This window comes from Pezoporus flaviventris, unplaced genomic scaffold, assembly GCF_033815535.1.
Source record: "Pezoporus flaviventris isolate CSIRO_AGI_PZ_B2104156 unplaced genomic scaffold, CSIRO_AGI_Pfla_v1 ptg000014l, whole genome shotgun sequence".
Taxonomy (NCBI): domain Eukaryota; kingdom Metazoa; phylum Chordata; class Aves; order Psittaciformes; family Psittacidae; genus Pezoporus; species Pezoporus flaviventris.
In genome coordinates this window covers 502,713-517,929 of record NW_026892562.1, presented here as the reverse complement: position 1 = coordinate 517,929, position 15,217 = coordinate 502,713, and the positions used below count along the sequence as shown (strand labels likewise).

Here is a 15,217-nt window from a genome sequence, read left to right as displayed (position 1 = left end):
GTGTGCGCGTGTATCTCTGCATTTTCCGCTGGGATTACAGCCTGCAGACTTTTAACAGGTTTGCATTGGTGTCACTAGTGTATCACCAGTGTGTGATTAGAGTGTCAGGAGGGGTTAAGACAAGACTGGGAAGCAAAGGAGCCATATTCTGCCTGCCAGCTGCTGGAGGTTTTGGCTCTGGGGCTAGGTTTTATAGCCACCTTTCCCTGGGTGAGAATGCCCATTGGTCCCAGTTGGCCATTTGTGCTGGGAGAGCAGCTGGGCAAGTGGCCCTGGCTGGAGGCAAATGGGTCCAGCCCCAAGAGTCTTTAAAAGCACAGCGAGCAGCAGGGAATTGAAATGGGTCTTGCATAGTTTTGTTCCTGTAGTGCCCTTCATTCCTTTCTCTCCATGTTTTACTTAACAGTCCTATAAGAATTTAGCTAATCTATTCTTATTCTTCTTGGTGTTTTAAGCCTGCTTCTGTTGTGTTTTGGAGCCTCAGGCTGCCAGGTACCAGTAAGTGGTGGTAAGCTGCTGAGCTCTCGCCAACTCACTCCAGTGCTGGAGAGCATACAGGAAGGAACAGGGCATGAGAAACCGTGTCTGTGTTGCTTACAAGTGCTGCCCCTTCTTCAAGTTATAACTTAAAATAGTGCCTTTCTATGAAGATGTGATGTGATCCTGAAGGTATCTGCTTTTGGGGGAGAAGAAAGTATCAACTGGTAAGAAAGGCAGGAGAAAACCCAGCACCAGACCGCCCAAGTTTCTGTCATCACTCTCCATTGCCTGGAGGAGAGAGGTGTTTGGGCTGGGGCCTGGCTGAGAGGTAAGAGGAGGAGGAGGCATGCTGCAGTGGTGATCCACACCTAGATCTTTCCCAGGGACAACTCCTCGCTGTTTCTTCACTCCAGGGATCCCCAGCAACTTTGGTTTGACACCTGTGGATTTGCTCAGTCCATTGCTGTCCCATGCAGGCTGTACGCTTAACAGGGATGTATTTTCTGGAGAGCTTCAGAGGCTTTGTACATAACAAAGAATTTCTGTACAAACAAGGATTTCTGACCGTCATTAGAAGACTTTCCTCTGCACTTCTTACTGTCTTGGAAACAAAGGCATAACAAACAAAGCGTAATTCTTTTTACATAATAACAACTAAGATTTAACACTGATCTTACTGTGGTATGATGACACGGATTTTCTCTACAGCTTTCACTGATGCAGGTCATTGGGAGTCAGTCGAATAGCACAGAAACAATCGTGGAGGAGGATCAATCCCATGGGCAGTCAGGGATGTGCATCAGTCCCGTGGCTGTTGAGTGTACTGCCGGCTGCAGGGGTGCCCTGTGCACCAGCTGTAGGTCTGGTCTATAAACTGCTTTATAAACACAGTAAGTCTCCAGATAGAACACTGAAAGAGGTTAATAGGTTGTGAGTCCAGGAGAATGGGTTGGTAGCTGGTTGGAACATTTTATACTGAACTTTCCAGACTTAGCTGGGAGTTTGTGTTCATTCAGGACCTGGGTCAAAGGCAGTGTCTTGCTGTGGTTCCTCACCTTCCCCTGAGGCCCTGCAATGTCAGAGGAACTGCTGTTGTGAACTGTGCCCAAAAAAAACAAGTTCCACCAGTCAAGTATTTTGCAACTAAATACAGTTGTGCTGGCTGCCGCATTTAGTGGCTGCAGGCAATGATGGACTGAAAGGTCTCTGAGCAAAATGTATGCAGGGGAAGAAGGTGCTATTGTTTTTTTTGCTTTAGAGCTGGAAGTGATGAGCTTTAGTAGAAAGTCAGATTGCTTTCAGGAAGCTTTAGAGTGTTTCTGATAGTAAACTCCCTGAGATAAGCCAGGTTTAGCAACTCCAATGTGTGTGTTCTGAGCTGTATTGATTTCAACTTTGACAGTGGTTTCATCAAATTCCTGGTCAGATTTTAGGGGACAAAATAAAATGCAGTTATTTTTGTAAGGTTATTAGCACTGATATAAACAGATAAAACAAAAGGAGCATGTGCAGTTTTCCTTCTTCTACCAATCTTTTCTTACCCAGCCTTTTTCGGCACTGACTGATACTTTTTTTCTGTGAGTTCTTTTTTACAAATAGGTATTTTAAGCGTAAATGTTGAAACTACATTTTGGCTGAATTCTAAACAGAGCTTGACAGTGACCTGCATTTCAGCTTGGTGGTGGTAAACCAAATAGTCACTGATCATGGAAATGGTCTGAATAGCTCACAGCACGCTTAAAGCACTTTACACCAGAAAATGTCATTAAGAGGATTAGGTTCTTCAGAAAAAACAGCTGGAAATGGTTTATATTCATTTTGCCTGCTTTACTTTACACTGTTCATGGTCTGGCTTTACAGAGTGTTTCAAGGTAACAGTCCTATCTCTGGGCTCCACCTTGGGTTAGAAACAAAAGTTGTTTATGCTAGAATGAGCTGTAATAAGAAGAGAGTAACTGAAGATGAGGGGAAGATGGGGGATACATAACAGTGTAAATTGCGTTAATTGAATTTGTTTCTCTCAAAGTACATTTCCATCCTTTCTTACGCAGCAAAAGCTTATTTGTCACCTTTCAGAACAATTTGAAAGGAAAACTATGCAATGGGCTGTGTATAGATTTTGGATTTCTCATAAAGTGATGTCAGTGCTGTAGGAAATCCCAGACGAAAACAGTGCAAACTGCAGTGCTTAGTGTCTCATGTTATAGCACATCTGCATTTATCTGGCTTTTTTATTTTTCCTTTTATTTCTTTGAAGATGCTGTGAAGTTTTCATCATTTTGCACCTTGACTTTTTGTTGTTGTTGTTCTCCCATCAACTCATAAATAGTTAAATTTTTAGGTAGAAGAGGATAATTACCATGTTTCCACTTGAAATATTGTAAAGCCCCAAGGCCCTGTCTTGGACAAATGTATTTTTCAGGAGTTCATTGTAATTTTGGTTTTGAGTGTAGATCCAGCAAAATTAAAATACACACCCATCTGTAGAGAAGAGTGCATTTTCAGCCTTTAACAATAGCTTTATTTAGTTGGGTTTTAATTACTCGTTTGCTTTGAACATGTGAAGGGGGAAGTTTTCTTGCAGAGGGCGGCTGTCCTGAGGGTCACAGAGTGGTTTCCTGTCCTAGTTGACAAAGAGCAGCCAATTCCATGGATGATGATTATGCAAAATGGAAAAGTGCTGATAGACTGTGGACGAATACCAGCCTGAGCCTAACTGCTTTGCAAACCTTCTTTCAAAGAGCAGCTTTGACTAGCTGACCTGGTGCTGTATGCAGGTGATCTGTAGTAGCACTGTTGATAGTCACATAAGGGTGATCAGGTTGAGATGGGGAGGGAGAGGAGGGTGCTTCTTTTCATAGAGTGCAGGAGGCAGCTTTGTGGGAGTTCTGAAGTGATGGCAGTGATGGATTTTAAGTGGATGGTTGTGTATTTTCGTCTGTAATACACTTTTAAGGGTTTGGTTTTTTTTTTTTGTAATTTTCAGTAATCAAAGTAAAGTTTCAGGTGATTGATCAAATGGAGAAAGGAAAGGCCAAACATTTCAGCTTCAGGTTATAGTTGAGTAGACTTCTGCTGACATCAGAAATTATTAATTGCACCAGCTAAATTACAAAGATGTTATCTTGGTGCTGGGAGCCAAGAACACCTTAATTAGGGCTGTTAGATTCCCTGTTCTGCTTCATTGCTTTTGACTTTAACCATCAAGGCACTGGATCAAGGTAAAAGTGAACTTTTATATGGAAGACTTGGTGCTGTTTCACGAGCAACATGAAATTGAGAGACCTCAGTGTGTTAACGGATGCTGTCCTCTTGTGAAGCTGCAGTGTTCCCTCACATGCAGATACAGACCTGCAGTGGCATGTCCTACAGTATTGTATGTTAAAAGCTTTTAGTGTAAAATGGATCCTTGATAGCAGTTAACGTGTGCTTTAATTGCGTTACTTTTTAGCAGTATATGTTGCATGCTCATAAGGTTGATTGCATTGGCATCTGATTTACAGAGTTCACTGAATTCTACATGCATCTCACTTGCATTAAAACAATCTCTAGTGTTAGTTGGAAGGACAGCATCAATAATTGCTTAAGTTACCTTGCGTCTTACCTTGTCACAACAGCTGTGTGCATCAGTGTCATCGCTTGGTGTCATGATCCCTACAAGGGCTGTGTTGCTTAGCTTCTGGCAGCCAAAATGCTAGATATCTACCTTTGGACTTCAGAATAGCTAATCTGTTTTAATTTAGTAACAAATTAGTTAACTTGAAAACACAGAGCTTGAGTTGTTCATGATTTCCATCCAAACATGGAAGACTTGAAGCTGAGGATACACTTAAAGGAAAGCTGCAGCCATCACTGTATTCAGGTGCATGTTTGTACCTTTGTCTTCAGGCACATGTCGCAGTTCCGAAGGGCACTTAGGTATTTCCATAATGCCTTTGATTGCCCAGTTGAAGTCAACAGGGCTGGTTGATGCCAGTAAAACTACTTATGATTAGCATTAGCTGCATTCTTTAGATGCTGATGAACAGGGACCTCTGATAGGTTGGTGAATAGTTGTAAACATAATTCTGTACATTCAAGATAGAACTATGAGTTGCACAGATTATCATTATTGTTTGGGTTTGGCTTTGGGGGGTTTTTTGTTGTTGTTTTGGGGGTTTTGTAGGGGTTTATTTCTTGTTGGGTTTTGATTGTTTGTTTTTATTTCCCATTGCAATACCTCCATAGAAGGAAATTAAACTGTTAAACATGGAAAACATTGGCATTGCTGATATTGTTAGGATTTTATTATAGGTACAAAAGTAGAAAGTACTTAGTTGCTACACAAGCTGAGTTTTTTTAGCTATAGTTCCATAAGCTATTCTTTTATGCAGTTATTTTAATAATTTTTTTGTAACTATTGGTGCATTTACAAAATCTAAGAATTGCAATGGCTTTATGTTTGAAATAGCACCAAATATCAGTTATAGGGCCTGTTCTTAAAATCTAAAATTTATAAGTAATAGAATTTTAAAATTCTGTATTATAAGATGTAATTGCCTACTCTTAAGAAAAAAAAAAAAGGTGTTTCAAAGAAGTCTTTCAGTTCTTTTCCAAGTTTTTAGTTTTTACACACTAGGAACTGGGGGGAGAGAAGGAAAAAGGATTTTCTCTTCAGATTCCATGGATTTTTTTGTATGGTCAGCACATCTTTCATTCAGTTATGCCCCATCCCTGACGGTGTTCAAGGCCAGGTTGGACAGGTCTTGGAGCAGCCTGGGCTAGTGGAAGGTGTCCCTGCCCATGGCAGGGGTACTGAATGAGCACCCGTTACAGTCTGTGATTCTGTGCTGTGGAAGATTTTGGAAAATAGCAAATAAAACTGTTATGTCTGTCAAATCTGGCTGGCTGGTTTTCGCCTCAAGACTAGTGTCTCATTGTCAGTCCCTGTCCATCCCCATCCCTGTCGTCTGCCAGCAGAGCAGCCTGGCTGAGCACTCCCAGACTTCCTGAAGGCAAAATCAATCTGGCTTGCTGAAGCTGTTGATCTGAGCTTCCCAGCTGGCCTTGTCTGCAGTGATATGGGAGAACTGGCACAAATAACTGTGCTGGCAGATTGATGTGAACCATAACTGGGAACAAAGCAGTAGCAAAGAGCAACTTCAACCAATAACCCTTTCTTCAGGCAGTTCAGCCAGCTGTGCTGCTGGTTAAGCTGTGCTCAGGTGTCTGAAAGGCCTCACATAGATGTGGGTGAACAAAATACACCCAAGTAAGCAAAAAGCAATTAAAAAGCATGAAAGCATTGTTAAAATCCACACAGGCTGCTGGTTTGTGGTGAGACCAAAGTTCTTTCAGAGTTGCCAAAGGTTATAGTAAGGCTATATAGTAAATCAGTGGTGAAGCTATGAATAAAATTCAAGAAACCAGGCAGATAGGGGTTTCTTTACAGAATTCAATTAGATAACATGCAGTTAATTTTTAAATGCATATATTAAAATACATATATCAGCTTGTGAATGGCTTTCACTCTTAAAGTCAAAAAAATCTCACTTCAATCTCTTGATTACAAGTTTGGAAAGCAGACAGAAATGTAAAGGGGAAGACAGTCTGGAGCTCCCAAAATCTGAGGCTGTGGTGATAAATAGCTAGAGAACTGTCAGCTTACCTCTCTAGCTTTCACAAATGATCTATGAAATATGTGTTTATGAGTTCCCAGTAGTAGTTAACTATCAGTGGACTGAAATGTCTTCACAGAGCTACTTGCCAATCCCAGCTTTATTGTTCTCCAAGGTGGAGCACTTTTAAGCCAGTTTATAAGTCTTTTCCTTCAGCAGTTTAAGGGCATTTTAGGAGTGGAACATCTGGCTTGACTTTTAGGTCATTTTGTTTCTGTCTGTTCTAACACTCACATAGATGTTTTATGTTGGTGTTCTCTATGTCCTAAATTTCAGTTACATGTTTCTCACTTAACTGAAAAATGTTGACACTGTTGACACACTGGAAGGAGGTAGTCCTGAATAGTAAGCAGTTAATAGATCTCCTTGAAAAGGATGTGTTGTATAGCTCAGGAGGGTTATGTACCATCTGAACAGTTAAGCTTTCAATTACTGAAGTCTTCTGAGACCAGTGATGCTGTGATGGTAGATCCAGGTTGTTGCCCAGGTCAGTTTAACAGAAGATTGCTTCAGGATGAATTTTTTCCTTGCATTTAAGTTCCATATCTGCGTTAGGGCTTAGCAAATCAGTGCTATGCCTACCTGGAGGTGACTTGTTAGCACCACCTTGCCCTGCACAAGCACTGCAGGCATAAATTTTGAGGGTCACTTGAAAATCTGTTTACTGATGCAGACTTCCAGTTGAGTCAAGAAGAGTTGTATCATTGGTGCTCTTGGCTGAAGAGATGGTATACGTTAGGCTTTGTGGCAACGCTGTCGTTAATGAGCTGTGTGGATTTAGAGTTGGAATTGCAAATAAGGTAAGTTAGGAAAATGAGAGATTGTTTTCAGTTGGTAACTGCAAGTGGGATAAGGTTTGTAGAAATAATACTTCTCCTTTTGGATGATGCTTCTGTCTTTTAACCCTACTTTTTTACCTTTGTTGTGTTTTTCTCCAGCTGGGATGACAGCAGCTCTGTCAGCAGTGGGATCAGTGACACCATAGATAACCTCAGCACTGATGACATTAACACTAGCTCCTCTATCAGCTCCTATGCCAACACGCCTGCCTCCTCCCGCAAAAACTTAGATGCACAGGTAAGATGTCTGATTTACACAGGTAACATTGATACTTACTGTTTTTTCTGTGGAATAGGTGTAACTATTTTAAGTTGGATGGACTTGAACACACAGACTTCAGTACAGACAATAGCACTGCAAAGGCAGTGTTAAAAAATAATAACCACCTCAGCATACATGGCATTTAGGAATATTTCCTCTGTGTGTGGAGTCCATGGCATCTCTGCTGCTGTGGTGTGGCAACAGATGGCTTCTGCCTTCCCAGCAGAAATGCTGTACAGAAAATAGGCATCAGTAGATGGGATTATATTATTTTTCTTTAGCTTTGGAAAAAGTATTATGTTTTCTGTGAAAGAAGAGAATTCAGTTAAGGCAACATGAAACATGAGCAGTTAAAAATTATTTACGTTTCCCTTGGAAATGAAGGAGTGCCAGGCAAGTGAAATAGATCACTTTAAACTTCCAGGGCTGCGTGGTATCGCAGGCTTTCTATTTTTGGCAGCATTTCATAGGAGGATAAATTTTACATCCATGAGCATCTCACATGTACATTTTGTGCTCAGACACCAGACGTCCAGTGAAGGTAAAACAAGTGAAGGTATCCAGTGACAAGATTGCAGAATGCAGAGATTTGCAGTAATAGAAGCTGCTTTTTTTTCTCTCAATTATATGGAATTTTGTTGGGAAAAATATAGCTCTGTGTTGTCCAGCTTTGTTCTTTGTAAGCCCACCTGATCAAGGTTTTGTGTGTCAGAGCAACCGGGATGCCGTGATTTGGCATTGCAGCAGGTAGAGAAGAAGGATGTAGGTATGACCTTCTCTGTTACTTTCCTCTCTTTTTCATGACTGGAGCCTAAATCTGATTTTAGTTTTAATGTAGACGTGCGGTTGCTGTGGAGTGTTACTCTTCCTCCAGGACTGTGGTGCAAGCACGTATTAGTCTTTGTTCCCCTGCCACAAGGTGCATGTTTGAGCCTACATTAAATGTTTCCAGTTAGCCTCTGGTTGTGTGTCAGCGATTGCATGTACACTCAAAACTGCTGCTACAAGTCCCATGCAAGTTGAGAGGAGTTAAGATCTATCACGTGTGTTTTCAGTATGTAACAGAGAGTAGCATAGACAACTAGAAGTATTTTTTGACAGTTGTTACCATCTTAACATCATAATACTATTGGGGAAAAAAGGACAAAAAAGGGAAATATGACTTAACATTAACCTAAGGAAAAAAATAGAAACTCATTTGACTTTTATCTTCTGGTGGATCGGATTCTTGGAAACGGCTCTGAGAGATCAAAATCTGTGTTGACAAACTCCTCTTCCTCCTCCACATATATTACAGCACCCAAGAGAGCGCAGACATGCACAAGAAGAAAAGCACCTGAAACTTGTACAGATGGTAGAGCGTAGTCATTAGGAGAGGAAGCTGGGAGCTAAAGCATACAAGTTGTTTGCTTTAGCAGGTTATTCATGTGTGTCTGTGAGCTGCTTCAGTTTTTGTTGCTGACAGTATTTATTCTAGGTATTAATTTATTCTAGGTATTAATATTGTCTGCAAATTATTGTCCATAAAATACTTTGTTTTCATTTGAACAGAATATCCTAATCTTGTAAACCAAGGGAATGAAAATAGCTTGGAGTGATGGAACCTTTCATAGCTTATAGGATTGATTTTATGCTGCCCGAAGTAGATCTCGTGACACAGTGAATGCTGTATATATGCCTTTTGTGTCTTACCTGGATACTATATAATGGCCCTTTGCCCAGGTTTACGTTCCCCTGGGTGGTGAGCCACAAAGGGTTGACAGACATCTCCAGAGGGGTGTGGACTTTTCTGCTCAGGCTATTGACTGCTTTGGTTCTCCTAAATAGTAGGCACTTTCAAGCTGCTGTGATTCTAGCACATCTTTTTCAGATGATTTCAGAAAATTAAAGAGGGAGCTTGAAGCTAATACACGTTCAACTGGGAGTCCAGACAAATAACACAGCACCATCAAAGGGAGAGAGCCCTGACATGTCAGTGTCTGCTGATAAAATCAGAAACTTGTGCAGAATCATCTCTGCAGAGGAAGAATGCGTGGTTGTAGTAGGGAAAAAGTCTCTGCTAAGGAAGTGATTTTCAGGGCTGCTGAGTAGCTTATACTCGAGAAGCTGTAGTTTCTCAATCTTTGAGAAGCAGGGCTTTCATATGATACTAATTCCATGTTTGTAGACATTCATAGTTGTAGCCCTTTTTTGTAGCAGTGCTGTGAAGATGTTCACAAGTTGGTTCTGAACAAACTAGTCATAAGAACCAGGATTTGCCTTACTATGTTCCCTTGTCTTGCTCTGATTATGTCAAGTACCAAAGCACTTAATGCAAATGTATGACATTTGGGGCCCTAACATTTTTCTCTTACAGTGTACATAGGTAAGTTACCTTTTACACGGTACTGCATGTGGTATGCCTTTAAAGTCGCATCATACATACATTTTAATAAGAAACTAAGACATTGTGGGTGTTTGAAAATAACTTACATCACTGAAATAAGATACAAATGAGGAACAGATCAAGTACATGAATGAGTTTATTAATGTTAAAAAGATCCAAAGATGGAAACAATTCCTTCGAATTGAAAGCAGCAGCATCTTTAAGCTGTTAGATCAAGACAGCTTGTCAGTTCTGTTGGAGCACAGATGGTTTTGGTCTGTTCACAGCTTCATAATTGGATTTACAGAACTGTAGGGAGAAGCTGAGAAATCCTGGTGGTTACCACTGCTCCTAGCTGAGTCTGATGCAGGCTTTGCTCCCAGTTCATGCTTGCTCTGTCTTGCCATGACTTCCAGCAAATAATATACCCACTTTTGGCCTTTCAGGAGGTGTAGTTTCAGCTGCAGTCCCCATGCCAGGTTTAGCTGTGTTTTGGTTTTGATCACGTGTCTGTGCTGCTCAGTGTTTACCGTGAAACAGAAACATCTCTGGCCAGAGGGCTTCAAGGGTAGATGTGCAGTGTTTCAAAGGCTACAGAAAAACTTTGGCTGTGGGTATAGTAGTGGAATGAAGTGGAAGCGAGCAAAGATAGAGGACTTCGTGTAATGCTGCTCTCTCTGTTGAGACTGTACTATTCTTACAGGCTCAGAGGTGGGTAAATAAGAAGGTATGGGAATATTTCACTCAACCAAAACTAGAGTTGCTCTGTAATTAGCAAGTAGGTGTATTTCTTGCTCTTGAAAACTAACAGTGTACTCAATTCCAGACAAGGTACTTGAAGCAATATACTAATGAGAGTATGTGAGGGATGATGATGAGGTGGTTTTGTTGGTCAGTTACTTGTTTGTTCTTGCTTATACTCTCTTGGACCTACAAGAAATCTGGAGAAGGACTTTGTAAAAAGGAATGTAGTGACAAAGGGGAGTGGCTTTAACCTGACAGAGGGGAGATTGAGATGAGATTTTAGGCAGAAGTTCTTCCCTGTGAGGGTGCTGAGGCGCTGGCACAGGTTGCCCAGAGAAGCTGTGGCTGCCCCATCCCTGGCAGTGTTCAAGGCCAGGCTGGACGGGGCTTGGAACAACCTGGTCTAGTGGAAGGTGTCCCTTCCGGTGGCATGAGATTGGAACTGAATGAGCTTTAAGGTCCCTTCCAACCCAAACCAGTCTGGGATTGTATGATACATAAATCTAGGAGACGTTTGAATGAAATTATGATTTTAGAGGAAGACAGGACATCAGAAGAGTCACACTGTGAATTTATTGCACACCTACCAATGGTCATAACTAGAAAGATAATCATCCCCACACTTTGCAGCCGTAAAGAAAAGGAAGAAGTTAGAAAGCAGTGTTTTAATCAAGCTGTTCTGTGTTGCTGTCTCTGAACGGAGAGGCAGGGGAACAACATTTGCATAGCACAAGGAAAGCACAAGAAAATAGTATCTAAATCCATAAATCAGCAAATGGTCGTTAGTGTAATGACTCAATATGCAGACTAATAACCCAGGCCCTCACTATTTCACATGAATAAAGAAAGACCATTGTGATGTGTGGTGTCAGCTTTCACATACTGATTGCTTAACTAGTTTTTCAGGCTTTAAAAAAAGATAATTACAGTAAAAAGCAGAGGAAATTAAGCCACAATTCGCCTAGGTTCTTTCATGTTAATGGTGTCATCTGGTAGGAAGAGTCATAAGCTTGAAACTCTTAAACTTTAGGAACTTAAAGAATAAAATAGATAGGTTTTTTTAAAGCATGGTAAATGATCACACATCCTTTCCTGTGTTTTTCTGATTATCCAAAAGGACTAAAAGGTTGTGAGCTTTATAATGCTTTGGGGTATTTAAAATAATATCCTTATAAGTGATGCTACCATTTAACTACTGTATATTCATCTTCTGCCTAGGCTGTAGGGAAGAGATGACCCTCCAGCATCTTTCCAGAATTTATTGCCTCTTACTTGGGAACTTCATGATCAAGTGTTGAATTGTCAGTCTTTCATGGTACTGCGATGTTTGGAGGGCACTTCACCTGTCTTTTGAGGGCCAGGGTGGTTGTGTGGATGATGGTCAGATGTGAGAATATTTATCATTTGTGCCTGATCGCAAAATAGTTATGGTACTACAAAATTTGCCGTATTAATCAGCATCATTTGGCAGGAGAAGTAGAATTCTGCAGGAATAATCGTTAGCAATAGAAAATTATAATGTATTGGGAATACATTACAAATAATTATATAGGCCAATAGATTTAAGCATTTCTGAGAACTAGGCAAAGGCTTGCTAAAGAAAAAATTCTGTATTTGACATTGAGCTTTGCAAAATTCTCCGTAAAGGATCAGTAGTGCATTCTGCGCAAAATAGGGTAAACAGTGTTTAAGAGCTGAACGTGAATTAAAAACTATGGTAAAATACATATTTAAGTCACTCTTGAATGTTGCTAGAAAGTTGTTGGGGATTCATTTTTCTTCAGCTTCTGGGTGTCCTTCTACTACATTAGATTAGAATGAACAGCATTCCATATCTTTAAATCTGTTTAAAAAGATGGCTCCTCATACTCTGGAGATCAATTGCTAGACAAGAGATAGGAAAGCAGCAAGAACAAAGGGGAGCTGGCTGCACAGGTTTGAAAGGATTTTTTGGCATTGCGGTAGAAGGGTTAGTCAGAAATTTGAGATGGAGGATTATAAATGTCATAGAGCTGAATATGTCCTTTATAAATCAAGTGGATTTTTTCTTTTTTTTTTTTGTCTTTATTTATTCTAAGGGGCATGGCTGTTACAGGGTTTTTGTATTATTTTTTTCCCTAGCATATTAAAAAGATATGTCATTTCTTTGTGTAACATTTCTGTATCAAAGGTATGTTATGTTTGTTGGTACTTAGAAATGACTACTGAGTTGATGAATCATTTGGTGGTTCTCATTTATGAAGCTTCTTAAAAGAAGGGCTTGCTCTGAAGGTTGTATTTGCAATTCCTTATCTGTCCTAGACTGATGCAGAAAAGCATTCCCAGGTTGAGCGGAATTCCTTATGGTCCAGTGATGAAGTCAAGAAATCAGACGGAGGATCTGATAGCGGCATAAAAATGGAGCCAGGATCTAAATGGAGGCGGAATCCCTCTGATGTGTCAGATGAATCTGATAAAAGTACTTCTGGTAGGAAGAACACTGTTATTTCACAGACGGGCTCCTGGCGACGGGGCATGTCAGCTCAAGTTGGCATTACCACACCAAGGACTAAACCTTCAACCACCTCAGGCACATTAAAGACACCTGGAACAGGTGAGAAAAGGTGTAAGATAGAAACAAGCCAAAAAGTATGTTCAGTATGAAAACAGTTTAAATACTTTCCAGAGGCAGAACCTGAACTTCAGGTAGTGCTGTCATTATTTTTAGTTATTGTTTTAACCTCTGCAGCATCTTTTATGTCCACATTTCTATTTCTGTTCATTTGAAAATGCATATTTTGGAATACACCATGGAAGTTGTTTTCATGACAACTCTAGTCTTAAGCTGAGCTGTTTATTGGGCACAGTACTGCCATATGCACAATAGATAGTATAATTTCAGCTTTTGAAGTCAAGGTTAACTGTAAGAACATGTAGTATGTGTGGTTAAGGAGATTTTGTTTTTCCCTTTACTAAACCAGCATGTTAATTTATACTAAACACTGTTTAGTTCTGGCCTTTCTTAGAAATGTACAGTGATTTTAGCTTTTGCAGATGTGTGAATGGAAATTGATTGAATTTTCATAATCAAGTAATATAAGTTAATACCTCTCCTCATTTGGTCATGTACACAATTGTATATGAAAAAGTTAAAGTTAGATAATTCCTTGAACAATGCCTTGTAGGAAGATTGTACTAATGGCCTAACACTGCTTCTTTCTAATGATTAAAGAGGATTCCTCTATAGTAGCTACAGAGGGAAACATTTTTTCTTGTCAGTATGACATAACACTGTTCTGCTTTTCATATTCTTGGGGGCAAACACACCACATACTGTCTTCTGGCAAGTCTGCATGTGTAACTCTAACTAGAGTGGCATCTAAGTTCAGTGCAGACTAGATCATGATTTCTATCCACACTTGGTGGCTAGCACGCTTTTGCTTTTCATGCTGCTTTGAGTTTCATCATTTGCTTGATGTTTTTCAAGTCATTAAATATTAGAATTCTTTTTCTATTTTTGTAGGGAAAACTGATGACGCCAAGGTATCAGAAAAGGGTAGACTATCTCCTAAAGCTGGACATGTTAAGCGTTCCCCATCAGATGCAGGACGCAGCAGTGGTGATGAATCCAAAAAGCTTCCCACAAGTAACACTAGAGCAACTGCTGCTAATGCTAATACATTTGGATTTAAGAAACAGAGCGGGTCAGCCTTAGGCATGACTATAATCACTGCCAGTGGGGCAACAATCACCAGTAGATCAGCTACCCTGGGAAAAATCCCAAAGTCATCTGGACTCATGGGTAGGACCACTGGTCGGAAGACTAGTGTGGATGGCTCCCAGAACCAGGATGATGGCTACTTAGCACTTAGTGCCCGAACTAATCTTCAGTATCGTAGTTTACCCCGGCCCAGTAAATCCAATAGCAGAAGTGGAGCTGGGAATAGATCTAGCACAAGTAGCATAGACTCCAACATAAGCAGCAAGTCAGCCGGGTTGCCTGTCCCAAAAATGAGAGAGCCTGCCAAGGTAATCCTTGGAAACTCTCTGCCAGGATTAGTCAATCAGACTGATAAAGAGAAAGGGATTTCGTCTGACAACGAAAGCGTGGCCTCATGTAATTCTGTTAAAGTGAATCCTGCATCACAGACTGCTTCTAGTGGAGCTCAAAGTACTCACCAGCAAGGAGCCAAGTACCCTGATGTGGCCTCTCCCACTTTGCGCAGGTAGGCACTGAATCTGTTGATCGTGCAATGATGTTAGTCCAAGCTGAATGAGCAGGACTCTCCGAGCCAGGCCTGGCTGTGTTGTGTGAAGCACTTACTATTTAGTGTCCTGCATCAAAGTCTTTGTATTTCCACTGAATTTCACATAAACAGGTCGGCCAGTGTTGTAAATACTCAGTGCATCACACAACATCAGCAAAAATTGAATATCTGGGGAGTAAAAAATTGGCGATTGTGATTATGAGTGTGTTGCAAAAATCTGACGTGAAGGCTTCATCCATGCTGAAGGAATAAGAGTTTTCTTACGTGAAGGTGACGGAAGAGTTCTTGCACCAATGTATATGTAAAAAACCTGGAAGTACTCCAATGGTGGATCAAATTATAACTTGACAGCAGGAGAGTGTTTCAGATTTCCATCATGAGAACAGCATAAATTGACCTCCTATACTTAGATTCACGTGCCTGTACCAAACCAATCTTTCAGCTGTGTGCATTAGGCCAGTGTTTTGTGGGACTCAACATCAGGTTATTCACCTGCGTACAAGAACCCTAAGAAAAGTTACTGCCTAAGTTGCATTAAATTTTCTTATATATTTTTAAACAAAAATCTTCTCTGTAGTCTGTTTCTCCACAGCTACCCCACGCGTTATCTTAACATTAACACT

At 40.6% G+C, this 15,217-nt stretch overlaps 1 protein-coding gene across 3 annotated transcripts in view; it reads left to right on the top strand.

Moving 5' to 3' along the window:
• Nucleotides 1–15,217, top strand: part of NAV2 (neuron navigator 2) — a 400,494-nt gene that overhangs the window by 338,872 nt on the left and 46,405 nt on the right. For all 3 annotated transcript variants that reach the window (XM_061453111.1, XM_061453110.1, XM_061453109.1), the window contains 3 exons: nt 7,076–7,214; nt 12,649–12,940; nt 13,850–14,552. In XM_061453111.1, coding sequence (XP_061309095.1) covers nt 7,076–7,214; nt 12,649–12,940; nt 13,850–14,552 — 1,134 coding nt within the window. The remainder of the gene's footprint in view (nt 1–7,075; nt 7,215–12,648; nt 12,941–13,849; nt 14,553–15,217) is intronic.